At 31.6% G+C, this 20,979-nt stretch overlaps 2 protein-coding genes across 27 annotated transcripts in view; one reads left to right on the forward strand and one right to left on the reverse strand.

Annotated features, from left to right (window-relative positions):
- The window catches only part of fam131bb (family with sequence similarity 131 member Bb), a 79,703-nt gene extending 76,656 nt beyond the window's left edge, over nt 1-3,047 (forward strand). For all 4 annotated transcript variants that reach the window (XM_009292208.5, XM_009292209.5, XM_001919486.8 and 1 more), the window contains one exon: nt 382-3,047. In XM_009292208.5, the coding sequence (XP_009290483.1) occupies nt 382-609 (228 nt within the window). In that variant the 3' untranslated portion in view covers nt 610-3,047. The remainder of the gene's footprint in view (nt 1-381) is intronic.
- A 6,527-nt stretch (nt 3,048-9,574) lies between these two features.
- The window catches only part of clcn1b (chloride channel, voltage-sensitive 1b), a 66,880-nt gene continuing 55,475 nt past the window's right edge, over nt 9,575-20,979 (reverse strand). For 2 of the 23 annotated variants that reach the window (XM_021466888.3, XM_073926003.1), the window contains exons 20-25: nt 20,700-20,732; nt 20,546-20,590; nt 20,309-20,413; nt 13,120-13,206; nt 12,494-13,024; nt 9,575-9,930 (exon numbers count right to left, since the gene is read on the reverse strand). In XM_021466888.3, coding sequence (XP_021322563.1) covers nt 12,671-13,024; nt 13,120-13,206; nt 20,309-20,413; nt 20,546-20,590; nt 20,700-20,732 — 624 coding nt within the window. In that variant the 3' untranslated portion in view covers nt 9,575-9,930; nt 12,494-12,670. Of the gene's footprint in view, nt 9,961-12,009; nt 13,025-13,119; nt 13,207-20,308; nt 20,414-20,545; nt 20,591-20,699; nt 20,733-20,979 lie in introns of all 23 variants that reach the window. The other 21 variants (XM_073926022.1, XM_073926015.1, XM_073926019.1 and 18 more) reach the window with 14 other exon arrangements.

Here is a 20,979-nt window from a genome sequence, read left to right on the forward strand (position 1 = left end):
ATTTGTAGCATTTGCTTTGCTGAAATGGTTTGAGTTACCTTAACTTATTGGGTTTTACAATACTCAGTTGGTTTGAGTTCTCTTATTTATAGGGTTTTACTGTGCTCATATAGCTTTGTTTACTCAAATGGATTAACTTTACAGTACTCATTAGGATTATTTTTTAAACTTAAACGGTTTGTTGCATTCGGTTTCCTCAAATGGTTTGAGTTACCTTAACTTTTTGGGTTTTACAATGTAGTAAAGTGTTTATCAGCGTATCTATACCTTCTAGAGGTTTTGTACATCACTGGTGTTACTGGTAGCACATAAGTTACATATTACACACTAGACACCTTTATGCATATACAGATACAGACTAATGTCCATCCTCTTTTTCAGGTGGAAGAGGTTACGCTATGTATGGAACCAGAAGCAGTGACACTAATTCCATCTCCAGTGGCTCAGAAAGAGGAAGTGACCTCAGCAGGAGGAAGCAGTCCAGGTCAATCCTCTGGTGAATTTATCACTGAGAGAAAGACGTCTGATGTCTCACCATCAGTAATAGAAGAGCTTGAAGAAAAGGAAGAATCAGAATCTTCACCCACAGACACAAAGGCAACCAACTGAGTGACCGGCAAGAGACTTGAGCTGCTTTTAAAAGACATTTCAATCAGCATAACAAAACAATATAAACTTCTTTTTTTCAGGAATCAAACACCATTGTTATGGAATTCAAGTGACCCAAAATGGAAAATCAGAGCTGAAAGTTAATGCACTTGTGTGAACATGATTTTTTAGGCCTTATTATGTGGATGTCTGAAAAATGAAGACAGAATGGAGGTTTTTGACTGGGAAAGAAGAGAAATGAGGAAAGTCTCACTCAAGTTTGAATGGAGCGATAAGAGATGTCGGTATGTAATTCAGGAAAATGAATATACAGTAAAAAACATTTGGTTAAATATGTGCATGCTTTTACATAGAGTGGTGGCACTCGTTATTTAAAATAAAGGTGTTAACTTATAGTTAATAAACCATATTGATGATAATAATACAATTATTTAGTTTTAAACAACAAAAAGGTAAATATGTAATTGTAAAAAAGAAAGTCACACTTTTTTAGCCCATGCCCTTTTAGAATATAGATTCCACACAGACCATACCAGATAAAACATGCCATAATAGTTATTTTACAACAAAAATCACTTGTTTATTTTCTATTTTCATTTGCGTTTTTTATGCTATTAAAAGAAACAGGCGCAAAGCTTCTATGCTGATAAACATAATATCATTAATTTGGAACAAACCGGTACAGAATCTATAGGGTTTTTTTTTTCTTCTCCTTCTTCTTTTTTTATTTTATTAAAACGTCAAATCCTCGTAGGCTTAGACTAGCAAATGCACTGCTCAAAAAAATTAAATGGACACTTTGAAAACACATCCTATCTCAATGGGGGGAAATATTAGGCTGAATATTTATACTGATTTAGATCAAAAGGAAAGATGCCCCGTTGTTTGAAAAATAAATTATAAACATACAAAGGGCTAAATAAAAAAAAATACAATAAGATCAAACCGCAAAATGCTGGGGCAGGCTAGGGTATTTTGTTGAAATTTGACTGTTTCTCAGTAGTTTGTATGAATTGTATAAATGACTGACAACATCAGGGTATCCTAATGAGGCAATGGTGGTATGGTGAACCAGGACACCCCTGGGCTCCTGTGCCATCTAAGGTGCAACCTAGTGGCATTTGATGGACCAAAACAAAAATATTTCAGAGGTGTTCTATTGGATTTAGGACAAATGAGTGTTGGGGCAATTAAATGGTATCAGATCCTTCATCCTCCGCCAACTGCCTGAATGCTGTTGCCATGTTTAGCCAGTCAATGTTGTGCACGTGTGCGTCATGGTGGCACAGTGGGTAACACGATCACCTCACAGCAAGAAGGCTGCTGGTTCAAGCCCCGACTGGGTCAGTTGGCATTTCTGTGTGGAGTTTGCATGTTCTCCCGTGTTCGCGTGGCTTACCTGCGGGTGCTCCGGTTTCCCCCACAGTCCAAGACATGCAGTATAGGTGAATTGGGTAACCTAAATTGGCCGTAGTGTGTGTGTGAATGCAGGAGTGCATGGGTGTTTCCCAGTGTTGGGTTGCAGCTAGAAGGGCATCTGCTGTGTAAAAATGTATGCTGGATAAGTTGGCGGTTCATTCCTCTGTGGCGACCCCTGATGAATAAAGGGACTAAGCCGAAAAGGAATAAATGAAAGAATGAATGTTGTGCACATGGACCCACTGCAGGAGCACAGGATCTGACAAGTGGTTCAAGGATTTCATCCCCAAACCTAATGGCAGTCAGGGGCCATAGCCTGTAGAAGTGTTCCACCATAGATATTTTTTATCCCAGGATGAGTTGGACTCCCTATGCAGCTTTGGCAGGGTCCATGTACTGATAACAGGTATTTTGCCCAACGCAAAACTAGTTAAAAACAGCAGTGCAAGTCGGTGTAAAACCACTCCTGTAAAAGCCATCCCAAGTTGTCTTGTTGTTTTTCAAACTTCACTCTGCTTCCACCCTATTTCCATTTACTTCTGCTATTTAACTGACCAGTAGTGCATTTCTAAAAACCATCGTTAAGCAACTAAGGTCACAAGTTCCATCGTTATAAACATAGTTAGTTGATTTGGCATTTGCCAAATCTATCATTCCGACAGAAATTCGCAAACAGTCGCAAACATGTACGCTTGCAACTACACCTCTAGAGCTGCAGTTAGAAGCATAGTTTCTGGCTGCATTCTATTGCGAGTTATCCCCCTATACCCAATTCCTTTCGAACGTTCCAACATTAAAACATTGATTAGTTTTTTAGTTTACAAAAAAAAACTAAAGTTTTTTTTTACAAAGTAAAATTTGCTATGATAGTATTTTTTGTACAGTTCAGTTTTACTGATCTTTGTATTGACGATTGTGTTCACTTCGCAGTGCACTTTAAAAACATGTATGCCATTTTGGACACAGCCAAGGCTCTATGCCCACACTAAATCGGCGAGCTCAAAAAAAAAAAAAAAGAATAAATAAACAATTTCCTACATAATAATAATAAAAATAATATTAATAATAATGATTACTGTTGTTATTATTAAATAGGATTTTTTTCTTAGTAAATAGCCTACTGTAAATTACATCCATTAACAGTTTATATATGAGATTAGCTAAGTGGTTTGATGTTTTAAAATAGAATATGGAATGAAAACGAGTGCATGTTTTTAAAAATACTACTTTTTTGTTTTTGTTTTTTAATGCGTGTGCATATAAAACAATATACAGTAACTTGCACAAAACTATGGGGTTTTTCTATTAAGTTGATCCTCTACCACATTTAGAGTGTCATTATAGACGTTTTACATTATAACTAACATTGTTTAAACAATTTATCTGCAACAGAGCAACTATGGTTTTGGGAAAAACTTCTCACTATATTTTTTCTTTTCCCAATCGTTGCATCGTACTATAATAGTTCAGCCATGAGTTATGTCGTTGTTTGGGAAACGCACCCCTGATCAATATCCCAAAAGTCTGACTTCAAGCTATCCTTTGATTAGAAAGTCTTCCTTTATTTTTTGAGCAGTGTACTTGTACCATACAAAGTTTTGGAGCATAATGAAGTTTTCAATGTTTTTGAAATAAATTAGTTGCACAGACATTTTTGTTCTACACTGTAAAAAAAATCTATTAAAATAATAAAAAAACATAAAATAACATCTGTTAAATTACAGAAATTTACGGTAAAATAACCGTGTTGAATTACAGAAATTTACCAAAAATTTAAACTTGAGAAAACTTCTATAATTTAATGTTCATTATTTTACGGTAGATTTCTATAATTTAACGCCTGTTATTTTATGTTCTGGCACCCTAGCTGCCGGAAATAAACTGTGAAATTCCGGATTTGTTTTAAAGTGTATTAATTAAAGCTAAATATTCAGCAGATGTTTTAAAGGCTTCAGTGTCAAATTATCCTTCAAAAATCTTAAAAAGTTGCAAGTCAAGTTGTTAAGCAACAATGACACATTTCTAAAGTGTTTAAAAGAACACAATTTATTTGCAATAAACATTTTTTATCAATATAATTCAACCTTGCTGAATAAAAGTATTAATTTTAATCAATTTAAAATTTTCAACTCATTTAAACAAACAAACAAACACTAAAATTTTTCATGTTTTTAGTATTTTTCTATTTTATTTGTCATTTATGTTTATGTATTTTTACAAGCAGTCACAAGCTGGTCACAAGTGACATGTACTGATTGTATTGAATTTATTTATTCTTTGCTCTCAGTAATGAAAATCAATTTCAATAATGCACATACAAAAAACATTTAATAATGGATTGTAATATAGTGTGCTTCCTTTTCTGTGTGTCATTTGGCATGCATGATGTTTGTCAGTGTACTGTGGAGTCCCACTGTATAGATATTTGCACTGGACCTTTCTGAGCTGAGACTGACTCTGTGAGCACTCTGTGTTTAGTGATTTGACCGGCTGCTTAAAGGACAGAAAAATAAGTAATAATATTAAAATGTTGCACTTGCATTGGTTGGTGAAAGGAGTACAGATGCCTTTTAGATTTAATATTTTATGGGACAAAAAGTCACAATTCGCACTGTACTTGCAGAGCTTCAGTTACAAATTTGACTATTTCATTTAATCACTTTGACAATTTTGTTCACTTTGGTTAAATTAAACCTCAACTTTAAAATATCTAGATTTGCAGTTTTGGAATATCTAGATTAAATGAACTCAGATCAAATTATTAGCTTTTGTCCTCTTTAAAAAAAAACACACAACTGAGATGAGAAAAACTGATAGGAAATGACTTATAACCTTAAATTAAAAACAGAAGAACAATTTTTTGCCAAAACAACCCTCATGGCAGCTCGTACTCTGTTTTATTTACATTTGCAGGACCAGTTTTTGATGATTTTTATAATAAAGCATGTCGGAAATTTTGTTAAAAAATGTATTTCATCCTACTTTTTTTTTTCACTAAATATCAAGGCGAGAATACAACAAGACCTGGATGCATATACTGTAAATAAACGTTATCAAGGAAATATGTCTCTGCAGAGTGAGAAGGGAAATGGACTTTGAGTAAAGTGACCTCATGAACAACTCAGGCCATTTGGAATTTTGAACTGCACAGGCGTCTTCCTGCTCGTCATGGGTACTGATTATTACAGTTACCATGACATTACAAACTGTGCATTGACTGTGTGTTTGTATGTAAACAGACATGAAGCATATGCACCCCAAAGTAGGATTAGTTTGGTTCAGAAAGAAAAGCTACAACATTCTGCATTGTGATGTCATGCATGAATCTCCAAGGATTAAAAAAAAACAGGGATAAAGGAAAACACTGTCTACCGTTAATTACAACAGTATACAGCTTTGGGTGTTGTACACAGATTGTGTGTGATACCAGCTTGGTGGTGAGAGGCAATAGCATTAATAGCTATATGAAGTATGTTGACTTGAATGAATTTATTTATTGATCGATTGTTTATGCAATGTTGGGACAATGTTTATTTTTCTACAGAATTGTGTGTACTCCCTCCTCTATATGTTGAGGTGCATATTATTTTACTGCGAGGCTCCTGAGGAAGGTCTAACTAATTTTTGAGTACTGCATCATACATGTTATATTGTATATAACATCACTAAAACTGACATTATAATTACATGTAGCCAACCATGGAACTACAGCACAAGTGCTACTTCATTGTGGTCTTACATTATGTTAACACTTTTGACCTCCAAAAGCTGCTCACGTTGAAATAATATGTGCCCATTTATTTATTGAAGAATTAGGCTATATAGGGGAGGGATTTAACTTTGCAACCTGTATGATATACATTTGTTATTCTGAGATAAATGCATCATTGGTTGTAATTGTATCACTCTGGTTTGCTAAAACACATCACATATTGTTATCCATTTTCTTCAGGTTTTTCTGAAACATGTTTATACTAACTGGAGATTATAAATCATTTAAGCAATAGAAAATAGTTCATTCATCATTTGTTAAGCACTAAAGCTCAGGTCAGATCACATGATTTTTATTGTCTGGTACGAAAGACTATATCAGATTATGCTATGTTTTTTTCTTGATGAAATCTTGAATTGTCATGGTTAACAAATGAGCCAGACTACTTGTTTCTTCACAGTCAGTCATCCTGTGACGTCTACGATGTGCTTTATTTCTCAAAGCAGCCACAAGTGTTGCTATAACAATATTTCTTATCTCAATTGATTTGATTTTGATAGATTTTTTTTTCAATCTTATTTAAATCTCAATAAACACTGATGCTTGCATACAACTAATAACTTCATTATTTAAAGACATTCCTTATGACATGTATAGGATCAAACTTACGATTCCTTTTTAATATAAAGATATTTTCTTTGAAATCTAAATGTATATTTTCCTACTATGGGTTTCTTGTTAAACACTCTCTTACCTGAACTTGCCGCGAGTGAGACAGATAAAATGATAGCACATAAGCAGCAGCAAAGAAAAATTAGATGCTCAAGACATAATCTTTAAAATAATGACATATTTAAAAAAATTATCAAATATATGACAGAGATTTGTGAAACAATCACAGTGAAGCATTTATTAAAACTGTATTTTCCTCAGAGCAAATGATCCACCCGTATAGTTGAGTAGAGGAGGGGCAAAAACAAACGTATATTTTTCTTGGAAAAAAAGACTTTTTCGTTAGCTATATTTTTTAACTTAATTTTAATGTATCTTTTGTAATTTAAAAACAAGAATAACTCATAACATTTGAGGAAACTTTTTGACTTCCAAACAAGTCCTCTATAAACGCCAAAACACTAATTGCAGTGAAATTGTGTTGATTTGTTAAATAAAATAATAATCTAGCCTAAATAAAAATAAAGTGAAATAGTCACAGATTCTGAGAAATTGATTTCCCTAATAACAAATTTGAATAAGCAGGAAATGCCTTTGCGATTTATTTGCAGCACTGAACATGTTCCCAGATTACCTTGGAAGAGAAAATTTTGTTAAAAGGCTGAGAGAACTCAGAAACTAGTTGTGAGAGTGAAGATGGTTGTGCCAATCTATCAGATAAAACTGCTTAAAACAACTCAATATTTTATAAAAGGTAGTTAAAGTTTGCATAACCAATGACTGATTATGTCACCCCATGTCATCCACGTGACAGAACTCGTTATGAAGAATGAGGAAAAAATTAAACATGCTTGACTATCTGCAATGGTGTTTTGAGGTGTCGCAGACATAGTATCGGTTGTCATGAACTATGCCATATTACATGATAATAAACGATTGAATCTTGTGTCACAACGCCCATTTTATTGTTTACGAATCCCCACGACACCCTACATCAAGGAAATCATCCCGAAATCATGACAAATTCATGTGATCTGACTGGGGCTTAAGTCTACATTATAGGACATTAAGTCTACATTTATTAGTATAAATACAATGTGAATATGTTAAGAATTTATAGCTGTATTTATACACTGTAAAACCCCAAAAGTTAAGGTAACTTAAACCATTTAAGGAAACCGATTGCAACAAACCATTTGTGTTCAAAAGCTAATCCTAATGAGTATTGTTAACTTAATCCATTTGAGTAAATATTCAGAGTAAACTACACACTGAGTATATTGAGTAAATACGCAATTTGAGCACAGTAAAATACAATAAATGAAGAGAACTTAAAGCAACTGAGTACTGTAAAACACAATAAGTTAAGGCAACTCAAACCATTTGAGGAAACTGATTGCTACAAACCATTTGAGTTTAAAAAATACTGTACTGTGAACTTACTAAATTTAAGTTGAAGTAATGAGGTATTTTATAAACTCAATACCTTCAACGCCGAGTTCACAACTCTTTTCAAATGAGTAGAATTATCTTTTGAGGTAACTACACTCAATTCATTTGATAAAGTTGACTGTTGGGTTTTACAGTGTACTAATGTCTTATAATGTAAAGTTAGTGCTTAACAAATGATGATTGTACTATTTGCTAATGCATAAAATGATATATAGTGTATAATTAATAAAGCTTTTTCTTAAAACTTTTGGTATCAAAAATGATAGTTAGACATTTCCATCTCCTTACAGTAATATGTTATGCTCAAGCAAGCTTACCAATAAGCAAGTTCACGATGACAACTTGTAACTTTAGTTTTTATGTCGGGTTTGGTGGCATTAGCAGCTCATTGCAGACCAAATTCTTGTTTGAGTTTTATTTAAAAAAGCTTCAAAAGCTTTACTGTAGCCTAATAATGTTGTTGGCATTTTCTATGATGATTGGGAATAATATTAAAGGGGTAATTCACCTGAATATTGAATACTGATTCATTCTTAGATATCTTAAAGGGCCAGGTTACACACACAAAGAAATATCCTTCCACTTGTTTTTGAATTACTTCTGCTGCTATATACAAAAGAATATGTTTTGTATCCAAACAAGATTCCCTAACAATTGACTTCCATAGTATCTTTTCCTATTGAAGTTAGTACTTAATTTTTAATTTCATTCATTTGTTTATACAGATTTGGAACATATGGAAGCCATTTTAAATGATGATAAAAGATTATAAGTTTATATGAAATGTTCCCTCAGTATGATAAACTATTTCAAAATCACACAGGCTAAAGATTCAGTTAGATTTTAATGATCACAAAATAACAGACTGTAGGTAATTATATCATTTTAAAGTAATTATTTACCTTTTTGTTTCTGTGATAACTGTAATCCCACCATCATATTTTCAACTTTCTACAAATGCCTCAAAAAGTTCAACCATATAAATCTGACATGGCATTCTTGCAAATCCAGGTTATACTATTGCAACCAAAAGAGCGATGTCATGTCCTCTTTAACCGTTTTTTTATTTTTATTTTTATTTTTTAATGTAAGATAAGGAATATACGAATGAATAAATAATAACAAAAAGCCAAATGTATATCCTTGGATGTAGTTGTTACAGAATAATGGATTTCTTTTTTATTTCTATACTGCCATCTTTCACAACAAAACTGTCTATTGGCATGATGCTGTAACCTTTGTTCTACCTCTCTCCTTTTCCCTGTGAACTAGTGTACTTGTCTTTCTCACCTCCTCTCTTTCCCTTTGTATGTTATCTGTCTATTACTCAAACCCTGTGTTGTCCTCTTGGTGGAAGAATCATACACAGAAACAGTAAGATTTTGGACAAGAAACAATGTCATGAGGAAATTCGTGGTTTCATCAAGCTATACAGATATAAATCCATTCATATAAACTGAATGAGCCGTAAGAGGTGTGCTATAAGAAATGCTCTGTGATAAATATATCTATGCATGCTTTACTGGTGGTTTTAAGGTGGTTCTTCCAATGTGCTCTTCATCTTCCTCCACCAAATTGTCTATCTCTCAGCCATCTCCCTCTTTTACCTGCACGAACAAAACACCTCCCTGACAAACAAGAATACTGCTATTCCTTTATTTTTCCCAGAAATAATAATAAAGAACAAATAAACGAAGCAAACACAGCATTGTAGTGCACTTTGTGTATTTTAAGACTGCAGTTGAGAACGTCAAAATACAATTAAAGACAAAAACAATTTTATTTAACATGAATCAATAATTCAACAATCAAACAAAGATTTGGTGATAAAGTAAGAGTTGAAGCTTAAATTAGTAAACACTGATTTCATGAAAACGACTAGTGATCAAAGTTACCCCAGATTCAACACAAGATCAAACAACAAACAATAATTTAATTCTTCAGAAAGAAATCTGTACTATTGTGTCAAATACAATGGGAATTATTAGAAAAGGAGTAAAAATAAATAGACATGGTCTCTTTCACTATATACAATATGATGTGTGTGTGTGTGTGTGTGTGTGTGTGTGTGTGTGTGTTAATTAACAGATTATCGTCTAACACAATTAATTATTAATTTTATATTATTATTATTAGCCCCCCTGTTTATTTCTTTCCCAGTTTTCTGTTTAACAGAGAGATTTTTTTCAACATTTCTAAACATAATAATTTTAATAACTAATTTCTAATAACTAAGTTTTAAAATCTTTGCCATGATGACAGTAAATAATGTTTGACAAGATAGTTTTCAAGACACTTCAATTCAGCTTAAAGTGACATTTAAAGGCTTAACTAAGTTAGTTAGGTTAACTAGGCAGGTTAGGGTTATTAGGCAACTTATTGTTTAATGATGGTTTGTTCTGTAGACTATCAAAAAAACATATAGCTTAAAAGGGGCTAATAATTTTGACTTTAAAATTGGTTTTAAAAAAATTAAAAACTGCTTTTATTCTAGTTAAAAAAATATTATCAGACATGCTGTGAAAATGTCCTTGCTCTGTTAAACATAATTTGGGGAATATTTCAAAAAATAAAAAAAAAAGAATAAAAAATCAAAGGGGGATTACTAATCACAACCACACACACACACACACACACACACACACACCAATCACCAGTTCAAAGCAAAAATGTCAGCCCTCTCGTCACTATGTAATTATTTTTCAAACATTTGAACAGTGTTTGTAAATTAAATAAATGTTAAACAGAGCAAAGTCATTTTCACAGTATTTTCTATTATACTGTATTTATATCTTGTAGTTTATTTGGAATGAAAATTATTTTTATTTATTTATTTATTTATTTATTTTCTTATATGGTTTTTGAGGTCAACATTACTAGCTCACTTAGAATTTTTTTTCCTGGTTGGCTACTGAACAAGCCACTGCTGGCCATTAACTTGGCTAGTTAACTTGCCTAGTTAAGCATTTAAACTGCCCATTAAGGTGAATAGTATTTGGAAAAATAAGCGGTAAAATATCATGTACTGTCATCATGGCACAAACATTGGATATTAGAAATGCCCCTCCTGTGAAATTTCATAATTTTGCTTCAACTCTATATACTTTTTTTTATTGTTACTTCAAAAATAAAAGCTAATGTTTTAACTAAGTCGCATCTATTAATTTTCATTCTGCAGTGCTCAGCATATATAAGTACACCCCTCACAAATTTTATTTTTCAAATTCATATTTTTAATAGGAAGACATACAATCATATATAAGTGCATTTATATATATATATATATATATATATATATATATATATATATATATATATATATATATATATATAAATATATTTATATATATATATATATATATATATATATATATATATATATATATATATATATATATATATATAGTACATATATATATATATATATATATATATATATATATATATATATATATATATATATATATATATATATATATATATATATATATATATATATATATATATATAATTAGATTAGTCAGTATTGAAGCCAAATCTGGAGCTTGTCTAGCAAAATAACGTATGATAACGGTCCAAAAACTAATACACCCAAAAGTATATGTTATAGAACAATATTAAATACAAGTTTAAAATATAGGAAAAATCAAAAGATTCCAAAAAAAAAGAGGAAAATTTAGTTGAAGTTTATTAGTTTGTAATATATTTTTTGCAACATTTTACTTGAATTTAATTGTATTATCTTTCCATTTTTTTAAATATGCTTGGTGACTAAAAAAAATTTTTATTAAATATTTCTGTTTAATAAATCTGTTTTGCTTAAATGCACCGAAATGCATTACCTATATTCACTCAGAAATGGATACAAGTATTTATTTACAAAATGGGCTGTACTTAGTTATGCTGAGCACTATAACTACATCTCTCTATACATGTTGGCATAACACAGACTCTCTTAGTAACTTTTTCAACTTTTACAAAGTTTCAAACTGTGTAATATTAAAATTTTTAAAGCATCTATTATGTGCTGCTGTTCCACTAAAGAAACGATAGCATGTATAATAAAATATTGATATTAAAATTTTTGAAATAAAATATTTGATTGGTGTCTTTCACATTGTCCCACATTAACATTATCATAGTACAAAATAGTGTGCAACATATTCTAATAATTTATTCCATTAAATTTATTATTTCTTTTCCTTTAACATGTATACTATAGGGGGCATCCAAATTTTTTTTTGCCATACACATAACACGACAGTTTTTTTCTCAAGTAATTATTTACTTTTATAATGTGGTAATTTAATTATTAACGAGTAGCTATATATAATTACTTTTTAAAGTAACATGCCCAATACTGGCTAAAGGTTAATATTTTAAGTCAACAATATAACAAGATTAAACCGAACTTGTACAGAACCTAGAAAATTAATTAGAAATTTTACACAAAAAATTTTTTAAAATTACGCAACCTAAAATCTGCAAGATGAAATAAAACATTTAGTATTGTTGAATAAACCTGACTACAGCCAACACAAAGACAAAATGTTTTTAAAGCTCAGATCATGTACAGTCGCAAAGGTAAGGTGACAAATTGGCAAACATAGGGAAGACATTTAGTGTGATGTGTCAAACGACCGTCCATACAGTTTGTACGAATAAAGAGAGAGAGAAAAAAGAGAAAAATAACTGAATAAAAACATTTAGAAAAAAGAGAATTAATAAATTCCAGTCCAGACAGTTGAGAATCAGTCAGAAAGTCTGATGGTGCAGCATAATATGAAAATATTATGGACAAAAGATCTATAACGGCTCCTCATCTCTCTCTTTTTCAGCATCGCCCTCTCCTCCAGGCACAGAATGAAGTGAGGAGAGAGGGACTGTAGAAGAGGAAGGCAGCTGCTCCTCAGAGGTGCTCACTATATTTCTGCTGCTCTCACACTCTTTCTCAACTGTCTGAATACAACTGCCAGCAGACTCCTCTTTACTTTCTCTTCTAACTGCCTCACTCCATAACTCTATGTCCTGTGTGGGAGAGGATGGGATAGAAGGGGAATGAGAAGGTTTTTTTGTTTTTCGTCTTGCATCTCTGAAACTGGCCAAAGGGGGACGCAGTCGCACACCGCTGCGTGTTGAACCTTCGATTGCTTTCTGGAGCTGGGAATGAAAGTGAATAAAGTCAAATGATTTACTTCAAATATAGCCATATATTTTGTCTGGTAAATTGGGAGAGACGATCTTTAAATCCTTACCTCCTTTAGTGCGACCACCCCAACCAGTTTACCAATACTGGTTACATATGCATGACTGAGACCCAGTAGAGAGAACAATGTGTGAGTCTAAAACAAACAAAATAAATGTTTTATCATTCAAAACTACGAGTACATATGATTTTTCAGTTATTTGAAAGAATCCTTTTTATCCAAAATTTCGTAAAATGTTTTTGTTGTTTGTTTGTTTGTTTGTTTGCTTGTTTGTTTGTTTGTTTGTTTGTTTTCAGCGTACTAAAAATATTGTTATTGAGCATAGTAAAAAATAAGTTATGGCAAAGCTTCATTTTCAGAAGTAGGTTTTTAATAATTTTAATTATTATCAGATATTTCAGGAAAATATTTCTGTGTATTTTTTATGAAACTAAATTAACAACAGCATCAACAACAACAAATCATAATAGCTTAATAAAAAAATCATTTGATTTAAAAAATAATCTTCAAAATAGTACATAAAGGTGCAGTAGGTGATTTGCCAGAATGCTAACGTTAGCATCATTTTGAAAATTTACATCCTTCCCCTGCCATCCAAAGCCACGCCCCGTTAAGTCATGAAAGTGCACGAAATAGATGACGATCTGATGACAATAGACAACCTTATCTAACACTAGATCATGTCATTCAACAGTTAAATTGAGATAAAACTAAGGTCCTGCAAATTGGACCCAAAAACCTCACACGTAAAACCCTAGAACAATGTCTAACCTTGGATTCTTAGTTTAGTCCTTATCTTCAGTCAAAAATGTGGGGGTGATATTTGAGAGTAACCTGTCATTTGAAGGCCAGATTTCAAGCGTCTGTAAAACAGCATTTTTTCTTAATCTAAAAATGTTGCCAAACTTCGACATTTGCTATCAATGTCTGATGCAGAAAAGCTTATCCATGCTTTTATGACCTCTCGATTAGATTATTGTAATGCGTTACTGGGTGGTTGCCCTGCAGACCTAATTAACAAGTCTACTGAATTTGCTGTTATAAAATATTAATATTGTAGAAGCAGTATATTTTAAAACAAATAGAACTGTAAATGTTATATATTGATTATATACACCATTTACTATTCATCATTTGAAACCTCCTATTAAACATTAAAATAAAGATAAATTCACATTTGCCAGATATTAAGGCATGGAATAAATCAAATAAAAACAGAGGAAAAAATGAAAAACTATATACAAGCGATCTTGCAGCAGCTGATAGGACTATATCATATAGACATCAGTTGATGCATTAATACTGCTAAGTTTATTGTACAAATTGACAAGCAGTATTTTATGTAGTGCAGGGATGGGATGTGTAAATATCTGTTGATATTTAGAAATCTTGCTGTGTTTAACTTTTAAACGCACAATTTTTCCAGCAAGGTAAATAGCTGTTCATGGTGTGAATATTTTGGGAACTGTTAATCGCTAATTAAAAATAAAAGCTATTTTAAAAATATATGTGTTGTTCATATGTTTTTGTTCATATTTTACAAGTGATATTTCCACCCCTTTTAAGATAATAAATACCGACAACCCATTGTAAAATAAATATTTTTTGTGCTCAAAGCTAAGTCTAACTTTGAGTGTATTAGATTAATTCCTGCAGTCCAACATGTATTCTTTTATTAAATTAGAACAGCTTACATCACAGTTTTTAAATCATATATTATTAATTATAATAATTAATTAATTAATACTTTATAATAACTACACACTTTGAACCATTTATTAAGCATTAACAAATAGTGAAATCATCATCTGTTGAGCATTAACTCTACATTAATAAACAATAATGAGCAGTTTATAACTGCTCATTATAACTTTATGTATAACTTATATAACTTTATAATGTGCTTAATAATTGTACTTTCATACTTTGTTAATGGTTTATTTTTTATTACTAAATTAAGTATTGCATTAATTACAAACCAGTTATTTAAGGACGTTGGCGTTTTTTTAAGATCATTCAGAATGAGTTAGTAAATGATTAATAAACTATTCGAATTAACATTTTTATTTTTTTATTATTGAGGCATATACTAAAAGTTAATTTCTATGTTAATAAATGCTTTATGAACTCAACTTCATCTAGTTTTGTGACCTAATCTAAAGTGAGGACTGTTCATGCTTTATAAATCCCTTATAAATGACAATTATAGGCTCAGTTAAATTATTCATTATATTCATTTGAAGATATACAAATGAAACTGTACTTCAAATGAAAAATAAATCTTTGCAACCTTATCTAAAATAAAATGACTTTACAGTTTAACCATGGCATCTTATTATATTGTTATATTATTATATTGATGTTGTTTTATCCAATTTTATGTTGTATTTTGACAAAATAAAAATTGAAATTTTACTTTTTATATAAGATAAATATAATTTATATAGATAGATATAAGATTATTGTTTATTTGATACCAAGCCTGGAATTATTATTTAAAAGGGATTTATACAGCATAAATAGTCCTCACTTTAGATTAGGTCACAAAACTGCATGAAGTAATAGTTAATAAAGCATTTATTAACATATATAGTAACCATTACTATATGCCTGAATCACAAACGTTGATTTCAATAGTTTATTAATAATTTACTTACTCATTCTGAATTATCCTAAAAAACACCAACTACTCTTAAATACAAATGGTTTGTAAATAATGCAATACTTAATTTAGTGATAAAAATAAATCATTAACAAAGTATGAAAGTACAATTATTAAGTGCATTACAAATATGGTGGTAAGTCAAGAATACAGCATTTGTAGGTGCAGTTATGACCTGCTTACTAACGTTTATTCATGGTTGGATTCAAGGTGTGTAGTTATTATAAAGTGTTACCGAAGCTTTATTTCTCAGCTTCGCCTCTGGCTTCATCTGGTAGTCCCCTTCTGCGCATACCCAGGCACCAATTTCAGCAGTGTTTTGCGACAGTTTGTGCCCGTCATGAGGCGTTTTGCCTTCAAAGCATTCAATGGGAAAAGACGCTGTTGCGTCGTCCATATTTTTTCCAGTCATTTTTCCAGACCCAATATTCAAAGTAACGTTAACATGGGAGCATCTCACAGTCTGTCACTGTTCAAAAATAAACAAATTTGCGAATATAAATCAAACTTTACCTCAGTGTAGCTGGTTGGACAGAAGAGCATTACTTATGTGTTGTTATCAACTAGATAAAAATCAGATCAGAAAGAAAGGAGTGCTAAAAACAGAAATATCCTGTCATCTTTTTACATTACACTTATGTCAACAAGACAATAAATTACTTACTTTTCATTTTCAATTGTGCTCGCTGATCCTCGCATATCGCTTGTTTTAATTTCCTATTAAACATGAACAACTAAACGAATGCTTAGGTCTACTAAACTGACTACATTATTGATGATGTAAAAGGTACTCTATGAACTTGAAAATAGTTCTAACAGAATCTTTTGCCGGATATTTTCAGTGGCTGAAACACACCTCAGGTTGATGCTCGCTGAGTTTACATGATGTCACTTACTCAGCTGTAGATCTGTGCTTCACGTGAACATACGAGTGACATATCTATCTACGTGACAGGCTGCGCAGAAACTTAAATTTGTTGAAAGACAGTTTGCGTTACCTGTCGTAATTAAGTTATTTGTTGGCCCGATGATTTTTAATTATATGAACTTTTTTGTTTTGTTTTATGTCTTACACTGTTAGACCTTACCAGGCTTTTTTACAGTAGAACACTGGCAACACTGTTGCCAGCTATACTCACTGTAAAAGTTTGGTTACAGTAAGTAACTGGCAACAGTGTTGCCAGTTAATTACTGAAACTGAACCATTACAGTGAGTGGCTGGCAACAGTGTTGCCAGTTAATCACTGTAATAGAGCAGTAGTGGTAACTAACTGGAAACTGTGTACAGTTAATTACTGTACTGTAGTGTTACAACTCACAGCATTATACTGCATACACAATAGTATGTCAAGGTGTTACTAAAATTAATTAGTATTCTTGCCTTTTATTAATTCTTTAAATTAATTAAGTTGTAAATTCTGACAAATTTATTTTATTGTTTTGGCAGCAAACACATATAAAACAGAAAACGTAAACCAAAATTAAGAAATCAGCAGATATAAATATCATCTTACATATTACTGAGAGCCCCAGGTCTGCACAGCAAGGCTGCAGTCAAACTAACGTTTAAGCATGCAAAATTCTGTCATATGGCTCTGCGAAAAGGAGTGGGATTAAACAAAATATTTAGAGATTGAAAAAGCAAGCAACTGGTCCATAATTTTTGTTCAGAGAGGTCATGGTTTGATCTTTGATTAGTCTCAAGCAATCACATGATGTGATTTCACAGTTCAGAGTTCTCCAAGCTTGAACTTTCCAATGCTGCAAACTGTAAAATTTGTCTCATGAGCATGCATTCCAGGTCTGTAGCATTCACATGCATATGAATGGAAGTCTAAAGGGAGAAAAGTGCAGTGTGACCGGGACTTTAAGCTGTAACTCTAATTAAACACACCTGATAAAACTAATTAAGGCTCGTTAGAAATCTACAGGTAATGTTAAAGAAGGGTGGGAACTAAACTCTGCTGTCCTGCAGTTCTCCAGGAACTTGGAGTTTGACCCCCATGGTATATAGCAGGGGTGCTTAATCCTGTTCCTGGAGATCTACGTTCCTGCAGATTTCAGTTGCTACCCATATCAAACACACCTGCCTGTAATTATCACGTGGTGTTCAGGTCCTAATTAATTGGTTTAGGTGTGTTTGATATGGATAGCAACTGAAATCTGCAGAAAGGTAGATCTCCAGGAACAGGATTAAGCACCCCTGGTATATAGCATACTTTTAAAGCAACTGCTAACATTTATCACAATCACATATCCAATAAACACGCACACACACACAAACTGCTGCAGTGAAATGTGTTACTCTCTCCTCAATGCTGACCATGCAAAAAAAAAAAAAAAACTGAACAGCAAAAAACAAAATAATTATTTTAAATTTTAAAGTTTTAAATAATTAAAAACTGTGTCAATTCTCAAAAAGTTTAAAATAATTATAGAAAACAAAAATAAAGTTGGCAACACCGAAAAACCAAAGGATCCAATCTTTTATTGTTATAATTATCTCATGACAACAAACTTTTTTATTGTTTCAAATATAAATTCATAGATGGAAACACTGCTCTGAAAAATACTTAGCAATAAACTCACAACCTGGGACCGGACAGTGGAGCTTTTGTGCGTGGATGGCTATGTGTATCATGTTTTTGTGATTCCCTGTGATGATGTGCACATGTTATCTTACTGAGATGATGGAATTTAATTTTGGCTTAGTTGCCAGAAAGATACACACAACTGTTATCATCTGTACATTATGGCAGTGTGCAATATAAAATAAATACATATACTTAAACAAAAGTAATGTAAGAAGTTATACGAGGAGAGGCTAACTAGCTAACAATGTAGCTTTCAAGTACACAGTTCAAGATAACAACAATATAACTTAAAACACAGCCTTATTTTAGAAACCCTCAAAAACATTTGAACACATTTTACTTACTCATTTAAGATTCTTATTTAAGCCTAAAACACATCAGACTCAACATCTGAATTGATGGACAGAGAATAGAGCACATTCAGCAGTAAACAAATCAAACACCTGGCTCTCTTAAAGGGCCAGCATTTTCTGAAAACTCTTTCTAACACCTTTGTGTTTAGAATAAGACGGACAGCCTGTGGGAGTGTGTGGTGATGCCTAAATCATTTTTTTTTACAGTTATTTACTGCACAATCTACAGAGTAACAGTGCAGTTATACTAATTAAACACACCTGATTAAACTAAATCTAAAGGTAGTGTGTTGAAGCAGGGCTGGAACTAAATTCTACTAGGCTGTGGCTTTCCAGGAGTTTGACAACCCTGGTACATAGCATATTTTCAAAGCAACTGCCTACATTTATCACAGTTATGCACATATCGTTTAATAAAAACAATAAAAATATACAATAATATAAACTTCATCCATAGAAAAAAATAAATAAATAAATAATCTGATTCTTATGTCGTTCCAAATCTGTAGTAAAAAATAATAAAAAACACAACAAAGATCATGATTTATACATTTATTTAGGAAAGCCTTTATACTGTTAATGGCACTTTTACTTGCCAGTTTTCCAGACAAATTCATTGAGTCTCTGCAAAAATGTATGTGCGTGTTGTTTAAGATATATATATATTTTTTTAATAACACATTTTTACTAGTTATTTAGCAAAATACTAATATTCTGTTGAAAGTGCAATTTAAAATCTTAACTATAGGTCAAACTAGGCAATTAAATTAGATTAATTATAGAAAAAGTAAACAAAGTTATAAAAATTATTGTGACAATTTCTTTGCTCTGTGTGAATATTTTTGTGGCATTGGTTGACTCCTGATACTCAATGTTAAAAACATAAAAGGAACCAAAGAAAACACAGAGATAAAATAAATATAAAATAGCAACATAAAGCATGAGAGTAGATAGGGCAGTAATGGTTGAACAGTAATTTACCATTTATTATCACAGTAAATATCTGTAATGGTACATAGAGTAAATTACTGTAATTTATTCTTTGTACTACAGAATTTCATACAAATCCTGCTCCTTTTACAGTAAAATACTGTTTCCTTTTATTACAACTAAACACTGGCTATTTTACTGTTATTTACTGCATAATCTACAGTAAGGGTTAACAGTGTACCCATATTATAAAAATACATATAAATACATTTAGATCATTTACTTTAGTCTGTACTATTGAAATGTGAAGAGATTTTTAACATTCTTCAAAAATGTTTCTGAAGACAATCATCTACTGCACCTTTAACTGTTAGATCAAATTTGACTAAAAAGGAATATGTAGCTAACAATAAATAAAAAGGAAAAAATATATAAAATTAGCTATATATAATTATTATTATTATTATTATTATTATTATTATTATTATTATTATTATTATTATTATTATTATTATTATTATTATTATTCAAAAAAGATATTTCCCGCAGAGGATAGAATAGTAATAGCTTTGGACTGACATTCAGATAGAGATAATAATAAATACAAAAGACTAATTCATGATTCTTTTTGGAAGACATAAATCCTCAATATAACACACAGTATTTTCATATGTGACGTTAATCTGATTGTGGATTACCTTATGCAAAGATGTTCTTTCCACCAGCTGAAAAGGTGACGGGTCAACACGGATCTGATCAATGCCAATCGGCTTATCCAGCTCTTTCTCTTCCCAGGCTTTGATCTGAACACCCCAAATACAACATAATCAGGATCATGAAGTCACTGCGAGTGATTGACAACAGAACGCTCTGGATTGTGTGCTTATGTCTGTCTGTATGAACTGCAGTGGAAATAAATCAGTTCATCACTCTACCTCTTCAGGGGTCATGTTATCAACTACAGGTGGAGCTGCAGGACTCTACAAAAAGAAAAACACAGAGTTATAGATTCAAAAGTAGTATGCACATTTTAAGAGAATAATGCCATAATTTACAGTGCAAACTCCAAAACAAATTGAAATGTATCACCTTGACACCACCTGCTGGTGAGAGCTTAGTAAACTGAATAACAGAAAAAAAAAAATTCTGTGTGTAAGATGTAAAATGGTAAAAATGCCAGATTAGTCTCTGTCTACAATCAATGTATTATTTACAGCAATAGATACAAATTGATAAAGAAATTATTTATCATGAAGAAAATAATTAAAAGAAAAGCAGTTAATAGTAGACACTATGAAATATGGTTGTTGTGTGAAAATTAAATATCTATCATTTAAAGCAACTAAGTAACTGGTTAGGCAGATACAGT

Source organism: Danio rerio, chromosome 16 (assembly GCF_049306965.1).
Source record: "Danio rerio strain Tuebingen ecotype United States chromosome 16, GRCz12tu, whole genome shotgun sequence".
NCBI classification, from domain to species: Eukaryota; Metazoa; Chordata; class Actinopteri; order Cypriniformes; family Danionidae; genus Danio; species Danio rerio.